The sequence below is a fragment of the Pomacea canaliculata genome, linkage group LG1, assembly GCF_003073045.1.
Source record: "Pomacea canaliculata isolate SZHN2017 linkage group LG1, ASM307304v1, whole genome shotgun sequence".
In the NCBI taxonomy this organism is placed as follows: domain Eukaryota; kingdom Metazoa; phylum Mollusca; class Gastropoda; order Architaenioglossa; family Ampullariidae; genus Pomacea; species Pomacea canaliculata.
In genome coordinates this window covers 22,391,942-22,410,337 of record NC_037590.1, presented here as the reverse complement: position 1 = coordinate 22,410,337, position 18,396 = coordinate 22,391,942, and the positions used below count along the sequence as shown (strand labels likewise).

The 18,396-nt window shown below is 36.3% G+C and overlaps 1 protein-coding gene across 2 annotated transcripts in view; it reads right to left on the bottom strand.

The window, feature by feature from the left end:
- LOC112565373 overlaps positions 1-18,396 on the bottom strand; it is a 31,565-nt gene that overhangs the window by 4,333 nt on the left and 8,836 nt on the right. For both annotated transcript variants that reach the window (XM_025240800.1, XM_025240806.1), the window contains 19 exons: positions 18,255-18,346; positions 17,770-17,880; positions 16,601-16,733; positions 16,076-16,155; positions 15,502-15,565; positions 14,920-15,068; positions 13,471-13,550; positions 12,212-12,431; positions 10,949-11,000; positions 10,688-10,764; positions 9,987-10,049; positions 9,111-9,199; positions 7,524-7,620; positions 6,355-6,456; positions 5,709-5,822; positions 3,811-3,913; positions 3,169-3,343; positions 503-2,243; positions 217-341 (listed from right to left, as the gene is read on the bottom strand). In XM_025240800.1, the coding sequence (XP_025096585.1) occupies positions 1,766-2,243; positions 3,169-3,343; positions 3,811-3,913; positions 5,709-5,822; positions 6,355-6,456; positions 7,524-7,620; positions 9,111-9,199; positions 9,987-10,049; positions 10,688-10,764; positions 10,949-11,000; positions 12,212-12,431; positions 13,471-13,550; positions 14,920-15,068; positions 15,502-15,565; positions 16,076-16,155; positions 16,601-16,733; positions 17,770-17,880; positions 18,255-18,346 (2,279 nt within the window). In that variant the 3' untranslated portion in view covers positions 217-341; positions 503-1,765. The remainder of the gene's footprint in view (positions 1-216; positions 342-502; positions 2,244-3,168; positions 3,344-3,810; positions 3,914-5,708; positions 5,823-6,354; positions 6,457-7,523; positions 7,621-9,110; positions 9,200-9,986; positions 10,050-10,687; positions 10,765-10,948; positions 11,001-12,211; positions 12,432-13,470; positions 13,551-14,919; positions 15,069-15,501; positions 15,566-16,075; positions 16,156-16,600; positions 16,734-17,769; positions 17,881-18,254; positions 18,347-18,396) is intronic.

The following is an 18,396-nucleotide window of genomic DNA, read 5'->3' as shown; positions in this document are numbered from 1 at the left end:
AAGTGGTAGACAGATGATCAAGGTAGTCACAGCTTGCATCGTAAACTCATGGATTGTCTTAGTTATGTTTCAACGCAAATTTGTTTACATTTAGCTGTAATTAGTGTAAGCATGAATATTCCTGTTCATTAATATATTCAGCAAACCTTGCAGTTTTGAGAATATGAAAATTTTCTGCAGCAAGAAGAAAAGTAGGAAACACATGCAAGCACTGACCGACTGGCCTTCCGTCGAGACTGCTCAGCATCAAGGTAAAACAAAAGGGGTACTTCCGTGCAGAAATCTGCCATTTCTCCTGAAGGACTATCACTCAAACCACTTGTGTCATCCAAATCTTCACTCTGAATAAACACGTGAAATGATATTTACCATGGCAGATGTTACTGATTTTCTGGTAACTTATTATTGAGGATGTAAAGATTCTTGTCATTATTGAAGCATGACATTATGTTTTTATTTGGTTAAAAAATATTAAAGCTTCAAAGAGAACCAACAAGCTTACCAGTGCACGAAACTGGCGTCTTTTGGACCATTTAATTGCCTCATCATATTTTGGTGATACAGACTCCAATTTATTCTCAATGTCCAAAGGCAATGAGGCACCTTCATTTTCAGTCAAATCAGGCTTCAGGCTATGCTCAGAGTCCAAAGACGACAAGGCAAGGTCAGATTACTTTCCTTCAGAAAACAAATGAGATCTGTAGGAAGGGCTGGCAAAGTTGCTGGCTTCCCATTTCGTCTTTCTTCTAGTTTTTCCTCAAGTTGGTGAATCCATTTCTTTACATTTAAGATCAGTTGTTGACTGGAAGCTTTGTGCTGTGGAAGTCTCTGAAGTATAGCTTTGTTCATGATCTGCATGCTCACATCCTTTATGCAGATCTGCAGTAGCATCTGTGGAGACTTAGATGCTAACTTTGGGCTAATTTCATGGCCTAGAACAACATTATGTAAAGTTGATGCACATGGCAGCCTTTTTGATAGTTTTTCTTTATGGTCTTTTAGTTGTTTGCGATGCAAATGAATTTCAGACAAAATCTTCTTGTGTAAAAGAAGATGCCTTATGATCTGATACTGTGTGACAGGGTCAGGGATAATTTTTGGGAACATGGACCTCTTTGATCTTGTTATTCTAGGTGGCTGGTCTAATGCGAAAATAAACTGCTCATCAACTGATAAGGGTAAAAATACTTCTTGCTTTTCTTCTTCAGGTAAAATTTCGCTTTCTGATCCTGCAGGTGAGTTTCTGTGTTTACCCAGTGGTTCCTGCTTAAGCAAGGAGAACGCATGCTCTTCATTCTGAAGATACTCTGTGTATTCTTGTGTTTGGTCTAGATATGAAGCCAAAGCTTGCTTCTGGGGAAATCTGGGTGATAACTCTGGGCTACATGCACCGCTAGGTCTTTTTGTGAACTTGATAAGGATGGTGCAAGCAGATCTCTTAGTATTTCTTCGTGAACTTTGTCTAGTTGTTTATGCTTCAACCTAATTTGAGGAAAAGTAGGTCTTTTGGAGGAGTCAAGGCGCGGAAAGACATACTCCTCCTTGCGACGGGGAACATGTGAAGTGTGTGAAGGAACAGAAGTCAATGCCTTACTGCTTATACTGTATCTGACAGTCTTGACTTTCTTAGGACATGGATCCTTTTCTGTTGGCAGTGTTGGCATTGGAGGTAAAGTTAGCATCAAGGAGTTAAATGGTGTTAGAGGTCTCTGCAAAGGTAAGTTGAATTTATGATGCTTGGATAGTACAGAATGCTTTGTTGAAATCATTTCAGCAGGGCTACAGGGTTTCTCAAGTTCTTGGGCTTTTTTTGAAGATGAGGAAGTGTTGCCTCTTGTGAAGCAATGTCAAGAACAGGACTGGATGCTCCAGTGAACTCTTCCTTTGTAAGCTTCTTTTGATCAAACTTCTGTTGCTGAGAAAATTTTCCTTCTTCTGAAATAGTCCCAGAATAGTCACTAGCAAGCGTTTCTGACACCAGATCTTGTACCTCTTCTGCTTCTTCCAAAATTGTTTGTCTTTGGATTTTTGTCAGGCTTCTGATTACTTTTGGGATGCCAGATTGAGAAAATGAAAAGAAAGTAGGTGTTTGATCTTCCAGTCGGGCTGGAGCTGGCCGATAAGAAGCCAGGCTTTGGGTTACCCTCAACTGGGCTAACTTTTTCTGAGTTTCCTTTGCGACAAGCTCTATTGTGTTAACTCTTGATTTTCTTCTACATGCTCTATCCCTTATTTTTTCATATCTATATAGAAAACAGAAACACACACATGTATGCACCATATCACACATGCAAATACACAAATGAAATACAGAATCACAAAAAATCAACTCAACAAGAATGAAGAATTAGAAAGGCAATGAAAGATATTTTCTAAAAGCAAATACAAGCACGTCGAAATGTAGCAAACTACTCGCATTTTGCACAGTCAAGAAATTTTACAATGGTCAAGTCTGTCTTATTCCAACCTTTTGGAAAATCATGACAACTGACCCCTGTAGTTTATTGCGAAGTCAAAAGGTTGAAAAACACCTCAAACAAAATATTTAACGATCATAACATTCCTTGCTACATGTCTAACTCCTGTCTTGTATGAGACAATGTTCTGATATGATAAAGCTTGTTTCAACAAGGGTTTCTGCATTGTAGAGTGATGTCCGCTTGCCTAACTGTCTGGAGGGGGCAGAGCTCTGTTGTATTTTTGTCTTATCAGACGTCTTCCTCATGTTGGACTTGTGCATGTTTTTGATGGGCCTTCCATCGTGCGTATGAAAAGTGGTGCTTCTTTTGTCTGCTTGACCTTTTTGTTATCAGTGAACTTTTGCATGAGGTGGGGCCTATTCGTCGTTGCAGTGCGATGGATGCCGTTTGTTAAATGTGCTAATTGGATGTGTATTCCAGCTATAACATGTTTGATATTTGGCCTGCGGATTGTGTTCGTGCTGTGTGTGGACGTTGAATTTGTGGGGTATAGCCATTTTGTTCTGACGTCAACTTATTTTGACATCACAACACCTGTCATTTGTGAAGCACCTTGAGCTTGTCCAAGAGGAGGATAAGGTGCTATACAAGCCTAATTATTATTATAATACGTTTTGTGGATCTGCTTATCATAATCCTTGAAGAAATGAGATTGAACAAGCAAAAGAACAAGAGAAGATATGCTCACAGTTCTTCAAGTTTCATAAACAGAAATAGCTTCTCTTGTTCCAGTCTTATTTTCCTGTCTTCTTCATTCATTTGTTGAAGGAATGCAGTATAATTGTGATAATCAGCATCTTTCATCAGCAAGTATAATGGAAAATGCTCAGAAGTCACAGCCTCCAAAATTTTCTGTATCTTTGCTGAAGAAAAACAAAAAGATGACACTGTATTTGTGTACCCTTTTACATTCCCCTTGCATATAAAAGATAATTTGTGAAATGTAACTTGCAGAAATTTAACTGGTTTTTCTGTACCACACATGGGAAAAAACTGCAACACTTCAAACTTCTTCTGCTGCCAGTTCTTAGAGCACAAAATCTATCATTTGAAAATGAAACTGTTTACAGAAAATGTTCTTAATTGAGGAACTAGTGACTTTGCTTACATGAAATTAGTTTGGTCCCTTGTTTCTCTCTCTAGTAGCATAGGGCCGTAAACATGAAATTAGACTCCTCATATACATATAAAACATTTTCTATCTGATTTCTTTTAAAAAGCCAACTGTGTATACAAGTACATCTCTACATGGATAAAAGTAACATCCTTTCGTCTAAAGGGATCAAAGGGAATCTGATTTCCTTTCCCTCATAGACTAAAGATTTGATACCTGTCAGAGACTGCTTCAGTCGGTCCATCAGAAATCCCTCTCCCAAAAGGGCCTGTTTCTGCTGCAGGACAGCTGCCAGTTTTAGCATGAGAACTAAGGCTTCCTGGCAAGAGATTGAGAAAAGTCAAAAGAGAATGCATTTTACAGACTTGCTTTTCCTTTTCTACTGTTGTGAGAAGAGGTTTCTGGTGTCCAAAGACTAACTCCAGAAAAAATAGATGGTCTTACACTCCACATAGGCGATTCAGAACAGTTTTTAAGCACTTCTGTTCAAATGCCTGGATTTTCCTCTCCCTATTGGAAAATCCACATCTCATCCATAAAGCAGTATGGGGACATGTACAGTCTATACTTGATTATGAACTGATGCTACTGAAGTGCCAGATCCTGTATAACCTGGTCATTGTTTTTGTTGTTGTGTTACTAATGCAAATAGCAGCTATTTTAGAAAGTACTTGCAAGTACTCAAAGCTGGTTTCCATTCAATCTGCATTTGCAACTGCCCATGCCTTTGGTTGACCCTTTCTGTTAATTAGCGCAGGCCTACGTAATAACAAACTGTGGTCTATTTATTTGATTCTTAACGGAATTGTATCACGTAAGTTTGCTTCTTTAATCGGAAATGCCTACTATTGTACTTTAATGCCTACTATTGTATCGTGCACTACGTTCTTGGTGTGGTTCATTTTAAATATCTTGATATCAAGCATTCAGTGTGTAGTGCTCTAATACTGTTCATGTATTTCTGTTTCTGAAGAATTATTTGTTACTCCTGGGCCGGGACGCCCCAAGCTGAAGTGATCTTGAGTTTTAGTTAGAAAGAATATGCATGTCCACTTGGTGTGTGACAACATATATATATATAAGGGCAGAGCTGAGACAATAGACATGCCGGAGATCTGATCGGTGATACGACAGAACAAGGAAGAGACAGCTGCGGCACTTTATCATTGCTCAACACATGGCTCTGATGAAACTTTCCGTAGAGGGATACAGTCATGGCATTTGGTTAAGACCGTTAAGTCCACTGAATTAAAAAGAACACGTCTGCTGGGTTGTTCTTCTCTTTCTTCAAGGTCCTCCTCTGGTAACAAAGAAGATCTAGAGCATTCATGACCCAGAGTTGCTTCTTTTTCTTTTGCCTCCATAGATTCATTTCGGCTGTTTAAAGTAGCATCTCTATGATGTTTATAGCGAAGGTGTTTGTCATTTGTAACTGAAAAAATTAGGCCTTGCAACTTGCACAGCACTTTGTCTGATTATATTGGTATAGGAGCAGCGACAATTACTGCGGTGGTCTGAGGCACTTCTTTCACCACCCCACACAGAGAACAGAGTTATTGTTTCTAGTTTCCTTGTGTGTGAGTAGAGTCCTGTTATTCCATCCTCAATTTGTGGGACACCACTTTTGTCCCTATCGACAAAGTGCACTGCATGCTGAGAGAGCCCTAAGTTGTCCTTATTCTTCATGAGAAACCAACTTTGAATATCTTTGTCTCACCAACCGCTTAGCAAATTCCTGAGATACGAACTCGCCTCACCTGCTGTTGACGAAACTTTATCCCCAACACACTTTTAGTTAAATCTCCCCACAATGTGAGGTTTCAATGGTGATGATAAAGATGCCCCATGATGTGATAACAATACATCTTATGTTTTTAGAAACCTTAGCTTAAACAGCTGTGAACACAGTGTCCTTGCATTTACAAAAACAATATTCTGCTTGCAAAATGAAGCAAAACCTTAATATTTGTTCAATATTTCTTTCATCACATTTTACACTTAGAAATGAATCTTGAAAAGTAGAAATTAACAGAGAGAACAAAAAAATTGTGTAGTCAGAGACTGAGGTAAATTGATCAATGTATATTAGTGAGACAGACTGATAATATAAATACCATGTAGGTTTCTCTATCTATTTCTCCCTTTGCAAATGCTTCCTGAACATTTTGCAAGTCCTCCTTCCAAGATTTTGGCAGATCCATTTTTAGGTCTGAAAACTTCTCGATGGGCTGGACACAGAGACTATATGTAGAATAGGCATCAACCCTAGCAATAACTATCCACTTTTACATACTTATAACATTGTTTTGATAACTGCAAATGTGCATATGCTAGCATATCTGTATAATCATCTTTCCTGATTTTTTAATGTTAATAGTTCAAAATGGAGTATTATTTTACCAGGAAACTCTAAATATTGCTTATTTGACATAAACCGATTAAATACAATAGTGTGTTCTTTCCAGATGTTATACCATGACACAAATCTTTTGTTTAAATGTTATTTTTCCTGTCTGAACTTTGTTGAGAAATGTAAACAAACATTACATTATTATACAGGAGATCAAAATAAATAAATAGAAAACAGAAATGAAAAATCTTGTTTGTTATACAGAAACAAAGTTTTGTGAATTTTTTCAATATTTTCTGTCAGAAATTAACATTTTAAGGAAAAAAAAAGAATTATTGGTAGCACAAGAAAAGATGTCATCCAAACCTGTACAGCATACAACTGTAAAGTTATAAGCAGCATAAGTGTACCTTGTGAATGCTTTTACCCCTTGCCCGCAGATTTGCCGGTGTAGGAGATGTTTTCCTTCTGTCCATGATCAGTTTCTGTTTTCTTCTGATCGTCTGGGTGGGCTATTTGCACAAGAACACAACAAAGATGAAAGTGCCTCATAATTGTAGATTTTATTCCGAGTTTTATTCAGCGGCTGGCCTGCCTTCTTTTCCCTCTCACTTCCAAATTAAAAAACCTCCTTCAACTGTAATAAAGCTACACTACTTTTTCTAATGATTGCATGCACTTGAAGGTGGGGAAACAAAGAGATTTTGAAAAGCTGTTGAATGAGTGTAACAATAGGTCCAGTAGCCAATGGCCAAGGGTGGACAGTTCAAGGCTGCTATTACTTAGTACTGTAGCAAGCAGAACAGTGAATGGGAAACAAAACAGTCAATGCAGATATACACCCACATAGCAGGTAAACTCTCCATCAATACACGTCATTCGCAGTCGTCAGAATGACGCTTTATAATACAAATAGAAATACTGTAGTCACTCCGGTAGAATCATAAGAAGAATGAGTTCCTTTGAGCGCTTGGCAGACATCAGCTATGTGTGGGTCTCGCTTCTGTAGTCTCCGCCATTCGTGGACTGTCATGGTGGAGAAGTCTTGCTCTCGCCCTCCGGCTCTAATAATCTGGAATCGTGTTTGGATTCCTTACCACAGCTTCGACGGCTGTAGTGAAGTTGCCAGCGACGTCATTGTCAAGAACCACTGGGTTTTTTTAAAAATAAATATTAATAGTTCAAAATGGAGTACTATTTAACCAGGAAACTCAAAATATTGCTTATTTGACATGATCTGTATCAAATGCAGAGCATTTGTTCTTTCCAAATGTTATACCATGATACAAATCTTTTGTTTAAATGTTATTTTTTCCTATCTGAAACTGAGGGCTTTGATAATTAGCTTGTTTAGAAATTTAAACAAACATTACATTATTATAAGGAGATAAAAAATAGAAAGAAAATAGAAAAAAATCCTGTTTGGTATACTGAAACAAAGTTTTGTGATTTTTTGTTTTACTATTTTTTCTGTCAGAATAAACATTTTATGTAAAAAGAACTGTTGGTAGCACAAGGAAACATGTCATCCAAACTTGTACAACACACAACTGAAAGGTTATAACATAGCACTGTGTACCTTTTCATGTTTTACATCCATCACTTGTAGATTTGGCATTGAACGTATCGTCCTTATCGACTGAAGTGGTCTCGCCTTGTACGAGCTCTGTCTTCTTCTGATCATCAGTAATGTAAGACAATTTTTGCTGACTTATGACACATCAAATGCCAACAGATAAAAACAAGAAAAGTGTGTATATATATAGTATGTACCTCCTGTGTAACTCATAATCTCTGTCAAAGATGGCAAGCATTATGTGCACTATTCTCTCTAATTTCACAAGCAAAAAAGCAAATCTCAACAAAAAAAAGTTTGGACATGTCTACCAATGAAGCTATGACTTGTGTCATTATCCACAAAAAGGGTTTTGTACTGAGCAAATAGTATGATATATTATTTGTTGCTAAGGTGGGCAACAAAGAAACAGATCCAGAACATATGTAACACTGAGCAGGCACACCCATTTCTTAAAAGAGATGAACAAGCTGTATGTGACAACTGAATGTGTAATAAACTATAGCTGGGGTACTTGGATTGGTAACATTGATTTCTGCCGCTAACTTTTCCAGTTGTGATTTCATTGTCAATGTTTGATCGTTTCATTTTCTTGTGCATGATTTTTATAAGTCACTAGGAACATCTTGGGATGAAGATAATAAACACGAAAAGTAAACATGCTTCAGAGCAATCTACACCAACCAGAGATCATAGCCTAACCATCGGAATACAGCAGAAGAAATCCTGCCTAATATGGGGAGGATCAGACAAAAGCTGACAACCATCACCCACCACACACAACATTGCCACACTGCTTTTTTTTAAATAGCATTTTGTACTGCTTATTATTATCTGACCATGTATCTTTCTTGGTAAATTTCATAAGCTTTTGATTTGAATGATTCTATTTCTTGCTGTATATAAATAAAAAAAACTATTTTTAAAGCTTGATTATAATTTTACTGGCTCTTTATCTCTTTATCACTGCTCTTTATCTCTTTTTTTCTTCTTTCCTCCTTTAGGAGACACAGTAGCTAAGTGGTTAGTGTGCTTGACCATTGAGCAGAAGGTGGCTGGTTTGAGGTCTGTGGCTGAAAAATTCCTCAATACCACCCGGCATCTGCTGTGCAGAAATGTTAGGCGGACATGGGACGTAAAGAAGATAAAGAGGGCAAGAGATAGTTGGGCTTCTCCTTCCACATGCCTTGCCCTGGACATGCTTAGCCACCTATATTCACAGCCTCCAGACTATGGGACATTTGACTTTTTTACTTTCTCGCTTGACTGCCTTTATGCTGGACTATCTGTAGGTTTCCATGTATCATATTTTTTTATTGTTTTGCTGTTTGTATGTTTCTTAATTTTTTTCTGTAATGCATCATAGTGGAATCTATGAAGACACCTTGGCTTGTTTTGCATAACTTTTATAGATCAAGCCAAGGAACCAGAGGTTGTAAAAGCAAAATTAACAATGGAATGAAGAGCAGAAGCAACAAAAAGGCACAATATCTGCAGACTACATCACCGTCTCAAACACAAACAAGATGACTGAAGCTTAACAATGATCTGGGCAGTGACAGTGGATGATAATGGCAATTTCCAACTTACTGATATTCATTTTTCAGTCTCCCTCTCAGCTGGAAGTACATAAACCACAAATCCCGGTATTTTCTAAAGAGGTCTGCAAAACCGACCTCCTGCAAGATGAAAGCCATGTAATTCTTATAGTCATATAAAAACATCGCTTGTTGTTTTAGTTTTCTACATGTCTAAAAAGATTACTTATTAGAGGAGATGATAGCTAGCTAGGAGATGTACTTATGCTGACAACATTTATACCACAACGACACGAGTGCTTCCCTGTTAGTACAGTAAAATAATAGTATCAAATTGCCATAAAAAGAAACAACCATAACTTGCACTGTTATTTAGAAAAGCATATCTTAAGTTATCACTCAGCCTTTTCTTCCATAAAATGCAAAGCCTTTTCTTTATTTTGAAGCAATAAATCTAACAAGATCCAAGATCTAGGGTAGAAAGTTTATGCAGATGAGTGAAGAAACATGCGATCATAGTATCAACAAACTTAAGTTTAATTGCACTTTAATTAAAACAACATTTAATTTTTATAAAGACTAATACATAATAATAAATAAATTATAAATAAATTTATTCAAACATATAACTTAAAACTTTACTTGTTTTATATTTACAGAGGAAACTTGGTACTTGGCTGACTTATTTTCTGGAATTCTCAAAAAGTTTCAAAAAATTCTTTCCTTTACTGGTCATCTTTTTTTCATTGTGATTACGTGTACATATACAGACCTATTTGCTGCACACCATGTTTTAGACTAGCCATGCAATAATGCAGTGATGCACTCACTGTAAGGTCAGATATGAATTTGAGCAAACTAAATAAAAACAACTTTGTCTGAAACACCATCAAGCAGCTGGTTGCTGCGAGTAAATATCTTTCCTTACCAGCTCCTTACGTTTTTCATTAGCTGCAGTCGATCCTGTTAGATTTATCACATTGCCTGCTACCTATGGATTTGAAAAATATCTATATAAAGAAATTTAGCATGTAAAATAAATTACATAACCATATTGAGTTTTTAAGTCAGAATAATGAAACTTTAAAAATGTGTAAATTTGCAGCACTATAGCTGCATTTGGTCAGCAATTCATGAAATAGAATCCATTCAAGTTATTTTTATTTTCTTAACAGCTTTGCCAACACAATCTTCAAACAGAGTAAATAAATGCAAGACATGAAGGACTTTATATTAATATATTTTCCTTGCTCGCTTGCAAAAGTAATACATGCAATGACATAGGAAGACGCTCGGCTTCGAGGGGTGGGCAAAACCCATGCTGACAGTCAGGGCCGTGCTTAGGGGCAGGCGGACGAGGCATCTGCCTAGGGCCCCGCGCTTCAAGGGGCCCCGCGCTTTTGATTGATATAGTAACTAGGCATATGGAAAACCGTGTGATCGTGGCGTGAGGGCCCAGCACATGCCCTTTGCCTCGGGCCCCGCGGGGGCTAAGAACGGGCCTGCTGACAGTGAACGACGTTCACATTCTTGCCTCCTCAGTATGTGGGTGACTACCCTCTTGCCCCCTCCCCACCTCTGGTTCCTATGCAACTGACATGTACTAGTCTTACTGTTAATGATGATTACCGTTTTTTTAGATGCAAGCCGAGAAACTTTGGATGACCGCAAAACTTTGGATAGAATAGTCTGAATATGATCCAGTACTGAAAAAGAAGTCATTTAAAGAATCATTTACTTAACATTCCTGCAAAAGCATTCTTCAGAAATTTATACAAATCCATTTTCTGACAAAGCTAACCACACCATGAAATGGATATATCAATGCATATCAAGTGAATTAGGGATGGTAGAGAAAGGGGAATACCATGTACCATGTTTTCTACTCACCATTTCTGAAGTGGGGCGATGACAGTTTTATGGTCTGCACTCCGTCTGCATCCTTGACACCATGACAACAATATTAACGCCTTTGTACTACTGTTATCAATCTCAAATCATCACTCTCTGATGTTGTAAACAAATTAACTTAATCTCTTATAATTGTGTAGACAGACTTAATGCAACTGACCATTGATCTAATGTGCTGGTACATTGTATACACTCAGTCACAAGAGCTGATTAGGAAGCAACCACACAAACAGGTACCTAGACAGGAAGACAGTTCTCAGGAAGTTAGAAGAAATGCCTTAGGCTAAATAGATGTAAATAAACTTTTAAAACAGAATACTTTTAGCATGGATAGATGTTTTTCTTGGCGTATGTAGAAAACGTATTTTCTACTTTTGCTGGACTCTGTACAGTATAGTGTATTGGAAGTTTACGCCAGCGCGAGGTTAGACTTATAGTATTGATGTTGTAAGAAAGGAACTGTGAATTGTAAACTGTGAACATTGGATTGTGAACTGTGAACATTGTGTGAGGCAAGCGACATCAAAGAGTGATAAGTTTTAAATTACATTCGGACCTAGATTAAACTATTTCTGTATATATGTTCTGTTTTATTGCATCTTCCCTTTAAATGACACTCTTTTGTTTCATAGATACCTATGGATCGTTTTGACTGATTTGGGGAATGGACATGTAATTAGGTGTGGTCGAATGCTGGTCAGAAGAATTATCCATTGCGCGACAGAGCACACACAACCTTTACAACTGGACAGCCCGCCAACTTTTACAAAGTATGACATAAAAGATGACTAAAGATTCACATTCTGTAGAAATACACATGCAGAAACATGAATAAACACGCACAGGTCCAAATCACATAAAATAAAATTGTTAAAGAAGTCTAAAAACATAAATGATTTGGCACTGGGAGTCCGAAAACACAATCATTCAAACTGTATGTCTGATTTTGTAAGACAATGTACCAGATACATGAAAGCTAATATTTCATCATTACAAATTATCAAATATCAATGACAGTTTTAAATGCATAAAAATGATACTAGTAAAAAATTGATACTGGTACTTACAGCAGTTTACTGATATTGAGAATGAAGAACATGATAATATTTTGCATGCTGTATTTTTGTTCTGTGGCTGGTCAATAAAATTCCCACAAATTTTCCCAGAGTCTGAAAACTTATATTTTATGGATGGGAGGTTCTACACATTGTGTAGACTATAAGAAGATGGACAGTGCCTTACTGTTTCGCAACATCCTAAAGAATCTAGCTGCTTTGCCAGTTCAACCATTTCTTTAGATGCCAACATTCTGACAAAAAACTCTTTCATTTCTTTTAACTGGTTCAAGATGGTCATCAAGACAAGTTGGGCCTGTGTCTTTTCAGCGGTCTCAAGTTCTGCTGATCTGATACTGCTGGTGCTTCTCTGAACAGAATCTGGAGATGATGGCTCTTTGTCACCTCTGAATAGAGAAAGAAACAGTTGCCTGATGTAAATCACTCTGAACTTTTGCATCGGAACATATTCGAAACCTTTCATCATTGATATTAGTAACATTAAGTTGTGAGAATTCTGACAGGTAAAAATTAAGTTTCTGAGGATAATGCTGGACAGCTATTAAATCAGCTCAGTGAGGAGCAGTTACACATTGTGAAACACATTTTTTTTAAATCTTTGAAACTATTCTATAACCATTATAACTGTTATATTATAAGTATATCAATATATATACAGACTGGCTGTAGACTAAACTGTCATGTCATGACAGAAAACTTCAAACAGCACCTGTAGGCTCTCTTACACAACTACACCGACTTCTTAAAACATTGTTTGACAGAGACTGACAGGAAGGGCTGTGGCATGTCATAAAAAAAGATTCAAGTAAAAAAGGACCTGATCCAAGTTAATAAGGCATAGAAACCAGGGAGGCAAGAGGGGCATCTGCCCCGCCCAAAAAATTTGTGATGGGGCAAGAATATCCTCCCCTTCCCTTCTCCCACCCAATTCTTGAGATGTGATTCCTTAATTCTAAGGATTCTTTGAAGATTACCAACACATGAAAAATAACACAACGTCGCTGTTTCAGTTATTTACATCAAAACATCAGGTCCAATGACCAGTGCCAATGACTTGTTATGATTGTAATGTAACGTGCCTCTTACAAACCATAAGACATAGTGATTGGGCAAAATCTGTTGTGTCTGACAAGATCTGTACATTAGAAAGAATACTTGTCTTCAAGGGAATCATACGCAAAAATACTCATCTGACAAATGTATCCAAAATTATAAAAAGAAATATATGAGCATTCTGCTAGAAGATAAAGCAAAGAATTTGTTCATTAGTCACATCATCAAGAAACTATTTTTTGCAGATCATCTCATTTAACATCTATGACAAACATAGCTAATGCTCTTCTGGCTCCAGTTGAGTATGTTATGGTCTCTATATTGTTTTTCCTCCTGTAAACTATATTTTAGTAAAATGTATGAAATTATTACCTTGGCTGGCTCTCTGAACTGGATACTGTTGTCTGCCTGCTTGACACCTCTTGTGTTGTGCTTGAGTCTTGCGTGAACGACTGGATGGTTAAATTAGATTTCAACGTTATGATGAGAAGAGAAAAATAAAAGGTTCTTTCTGTAGTAAAATTAATGTCCCTTTCAATAAAAAGTGTTGCACAACCGATACTCTACTTTCCTGCTAATTTTTAAGACAGTTTAAAGTTAGTTTTACGCGTTTTTTTTCTCAAAATAAAAGTGTAAATTGTACGATCAACTGAAAAAATCCTGATCTAAGTGACTTGGTATTATTCTAAATAACTGTTTAAAAGATGTTCATTTTTAAATGACATATACTCATTTTTTTAATGTTTCAGACAATAATTCAAACCTAGTGAGGACAGTGTATGTGGCCAATATAGTACAAATAGTGGACCCTTGATGACTAGAACAATGTGAGGCATAAGAAAGTCATCGTGTAGTAGTTCATGCAGATATTGTCAGTTTTAATTTTATTGTTTTACGGGAGTATAGCTTGTATGTGTGTTTTATAACATTTCCACCCGCGGAGGGATTTTCTTTTGTTTGTTTTGTTTTTATTATCTGAGTTATTATCTTTTATCTTTTCTTTCTTTCTTTTTTTTCTTCTGGTGGATCGCACCTTGTGACCGCCAATAGTCTTGTTTTGTACTGTCCCTACGTGTGCGTGTTTATTTGTTCACTGAGGGACGATTGGCTTCGTTGCTAGCGTTGGGCGTGTGAGAGTCTGTGTGACTGTGAGCGTGCCTGTGAGAGCAAGCACCGCGAAGCCCGATCGCGTTACGCGACAAATTTGGTTCCCAAGTCATCATGAAACTTAGACATGTCCATGCCACGAAAATGGTGGAGAGTGCGAAACACTAGTGTCAGTGCTGGGCGACTGGCCTACAGATCAAACCACACACAATAATGATCTGAAGAGAAAATATTTGCACATTCATCCTTCTTTTCCAAGTCTTCTTCTTATTAGTAAAAACAAGACTATACTATTGTAGCCTGGTTGGCAGGAGTTTGAAGGACAGCTGATTGGAGGCGTATCATTCAAGTACAGACTCAGTATGTACTAGCAAATCGAAGATGTAAAACATATGATAATCAGAAGCAATGTATGCATAAAATATAGGTTAGAATTGAAATGAATATGAATTTGCTTTGCTAAACCTATTTATAATGCTGGTTGAAAATCACGCAAGTTTGGACAAGAACAGCATCAATGGAGGACAAACTAAATCAAGATGGTAGACATGAGTTAGCCATGTAAACATAAGTAGTAGTCACCTGAGTAACCACAAGAGTACACCTTTGTCTCATTTTTCCTTTATGACAGACTAAGAAAAGCAGTGACTACTCGATGGAATGCTAGCGGAAAAGTAGAAAAATATATGAAGTTAAAAAAATTGTGACACTGACCGAGACAGCAGAAGCATCACCTTCTTCCTGTGTGACGTGGACTTGCTCACTACTTGTCAGTTCAGGATGCTCTTGCTTTTCTGGTTGCTCTAAAATTTCTAGGAATTGAATACGCTCTTGTTTCTTCCGCATTCTCTCTTCTTTTAAAACTGCAATTAGTTTAGATGATTAATAATGCATCCACATCTGATCAATAAAGAAAGTTTAGGAAAATAAACAAAATCCAAACATTGGAATGATTTTTCAAGATAAAAAGAAACAATATTTAAATAAGAAAATGGACAATTTAAATAAACATGTACTAGCGCAGATGTGTGTAATGCAAATGCATCCAATAAAGCTCTTAGCTACCTTCATAATATCTGCCCATAAAATTCTAATTTTATAAAACAAACACCACTGGTAAGAATGTTTTATCACTTCAAATATTCTGGCTTTGATACACAAGATTTTTTTTCTGTTTTAAGCTGTTCTGGGTCACAGGGTGTTCAAGTGACATTAACCTGTGCATTTTTGATGACATGAATGTCTGAGAGAAAGTAAGAAACATATACAAACTTTTACTATCCATTATTTACTGACTCTCAAGTTCACTGGCTATGGCCTCCATTTTCTGTACATTCTGCCTCAGCACGTTGGCTGAAGCCTAAAACAAATAAAAGAAGACAGAAATTGTTTAAAGACAAGAAAAATGATAAATAAAAACAGATGTTTAATATAAAAAAGATGCTACAGAAGATGCTAGCATACCAAAATGAAATACGTTAGCTACATCATAATTTGACTCAAAGCTAGACTAGATTTCATTTTCAGTTTTAATTTCTTTTGCTTGTGCTTTTCTAATTTTGTTCTGATTTTTAACTACAATTTCCCGTTTTCTCTATCTGATAACGAAGAGAGATACACCAGACTTTACCCACTTTCTCTGTGTGTACATGCATCTGTACTTACGCAAATTTATTTGAAATGTTTGACATATTTTGTCTTTACTGTATATCTAAATACACAAATAAATGTATACATATATAGGCATCTGTCTCTATGTTTGCTTGTTCAGGAGGGAGAGATGTGTACACGCTTGTTTGGAGTGATGCAAAATCAAGAGAAGTCAGACATGAATCACGGTTAAACTTTCCAATTTGAAACAAATAGTTACTTTCTGTAGTTGTAGTTTTCTTTCACATAACGTTAATACTTCTTGTGGACCTTTTTCTGCTTTTGATTCATCTGTTTCTGCTATTAACAAAAGCAAATAATCTTCTTGTAAATTCTACATTTTTTGGTGAATTTTACTTATTTTTTCCAGCTTACACATAATTCATCTGCAATAACAGCTCACTCCACGCATATCTTTCTAAAAGAAGAAAAAAACATTTAAGAACCTTTCACTATTTTAAACAGAAAAACATTTTTAAAACCCCACAAATTTACAATTTTTATTCAAGAATGCCAATCAGCTTTTAGTTAAGCAGGATTTTCAGTGTGCGTAGCAGGGTTGGCATAAGACAAAGACGTTCACAGAAAACTAAGAGGAAAGTTTACAGGGTACAATGAATTCAGCTGATCGTTTTGAATTCTCTATCAACACTGTTGATCTTTAACCAGCAACACAAAGGTGAGGTAAGAAATTCCTTTACACTATGATATAACCTGTTATTAAAAACAAAACACCAAAACAAACCTTTCAAAGGCTCTGCTTCATCAGGTTGCTTAATTAACTCTATTGCCTTCATTTTCTCCTCCTCTGTTACACTATCTCTCCGCAAAAGCTTCTCTACTTCTTGATGGTACTGGATGTTTTCCTCCAGCTTTTTCTGGATAACAGAATGACTAGCATCATATTTTTAGCGTCATTATTCTAATCATTGTTATGCATGTGGTAACTTTAAGTGCGACACAGAAATCGCCCACGGTTAAAGGTCTAGACAAAGATTACTTGTCCCCAGCCAGAGACCACTTAAGTAATTAACAGGGCTTTATGTGTAGGCTTTTAGGAAGTGTGATGCAGGGTTGACGGTCTGAGGTGGCTAGAGCGAGCCAACCATGAACAGATGCCCAGCGATGAAAGACGTTTCTGGCAGATGGATAGTCTCGACGGTTACATCTGACGGCCGAAAAGAGAAAAGACGAGAGGCTGTCGCATTATGCTCTGATTGGCTAGTTTAAAAGACCATGTGGTGGCAAGGGAAGAGGTGGACACAGACGTCCACATCAATTTTTGCACTACAATCCCGGCCAAGGAAAAATAGCCCCATTACCTTGGGGGAAATATTGTTTATTATTATTATTATTATTATTATTATTATTATTATTATTATTATTATTATTATTATTATTATTATTATTATTATTATTATTATTATTATTATTATTATTATTATTATTATTATTATTATTATTATTATTATTATTATTATTATTATTTCCATCAAAACATTTTCTATTAATTGTAAAAATTGTCAAGAGACTTATATTCATAGTTAAGTTTTGTCATTACTTTAAGAACTAAAAATAATATTTTGATTTCAGATACATTATTGATCAGAGATCTCAGCAAAATTGATAAGCAGAGTGAAGCACTACAGAATGTGGTTCGCAAACTGAATCAGGCAAACTGCTTCTTAAAAATACTGGGGAAAGAGGAGCTGATGGAGAAGATTTTGAACAAAAGTGGTTTGTAATAAAATATAATAGACACCTTTTTGTTACCTTTAGCTTTAACTAATATATCAGTTAATATATATATATGTTATGCTTCAGTTTTTGTTTGGTTTTGTTTTCTTTGAGGTGTGCGTCAATCTGTACTTAAAAAGTACATACAAACACACCTACCCATTCATTCAGTCTTACCTGAGATTCACGCAATTCAGCTATTTGGATAGTTACATTGTCGAGTTCTTCTTGCTGAATCTTCATTTCTTTGTCGTATAACTTGGACAGTTCTATTTGCTTTTCAATTTTCTTTGGCAAAAAGAGAGAAAGATGTATCGCAATAAGAGTGGTGTCCTTGGTCTACTAACTCCAGTTTGCAATAAGAGAATTACCAAAAGGTAAATAAATGAAATTGACTAGTTTTTTCACAAACAAGAGGCATGAGAATAAATACACAACGTATGAAAGTCAATAACAACGATGAAACTGAAGCGTTAAATGAGGAAAGTTGAGAAAGCTTATTAAATTTCTACGTAAATCACGACAAATGCAAAGAATAGCAAAATGTTATGCCCAAAAACTAAATAATCTCATCATTTCTGTCATATTTATACAGGTATGCATAAACAAAAACACAAATTAACGACAGGAAGTCAAAATATCTGAAATTTAAAAAAAATCACCTTGTTAATAACCTCTGATTTGTTTTTATTGTCAAAGCAAGTTTTCACAGCTTTTGACATATTCTGGAGGAGTTCCTTGCCTAAAGTCAACACTAAAAGAAAACAAATCTCTCAAAAACTATTTTCACATTTTCATATTATG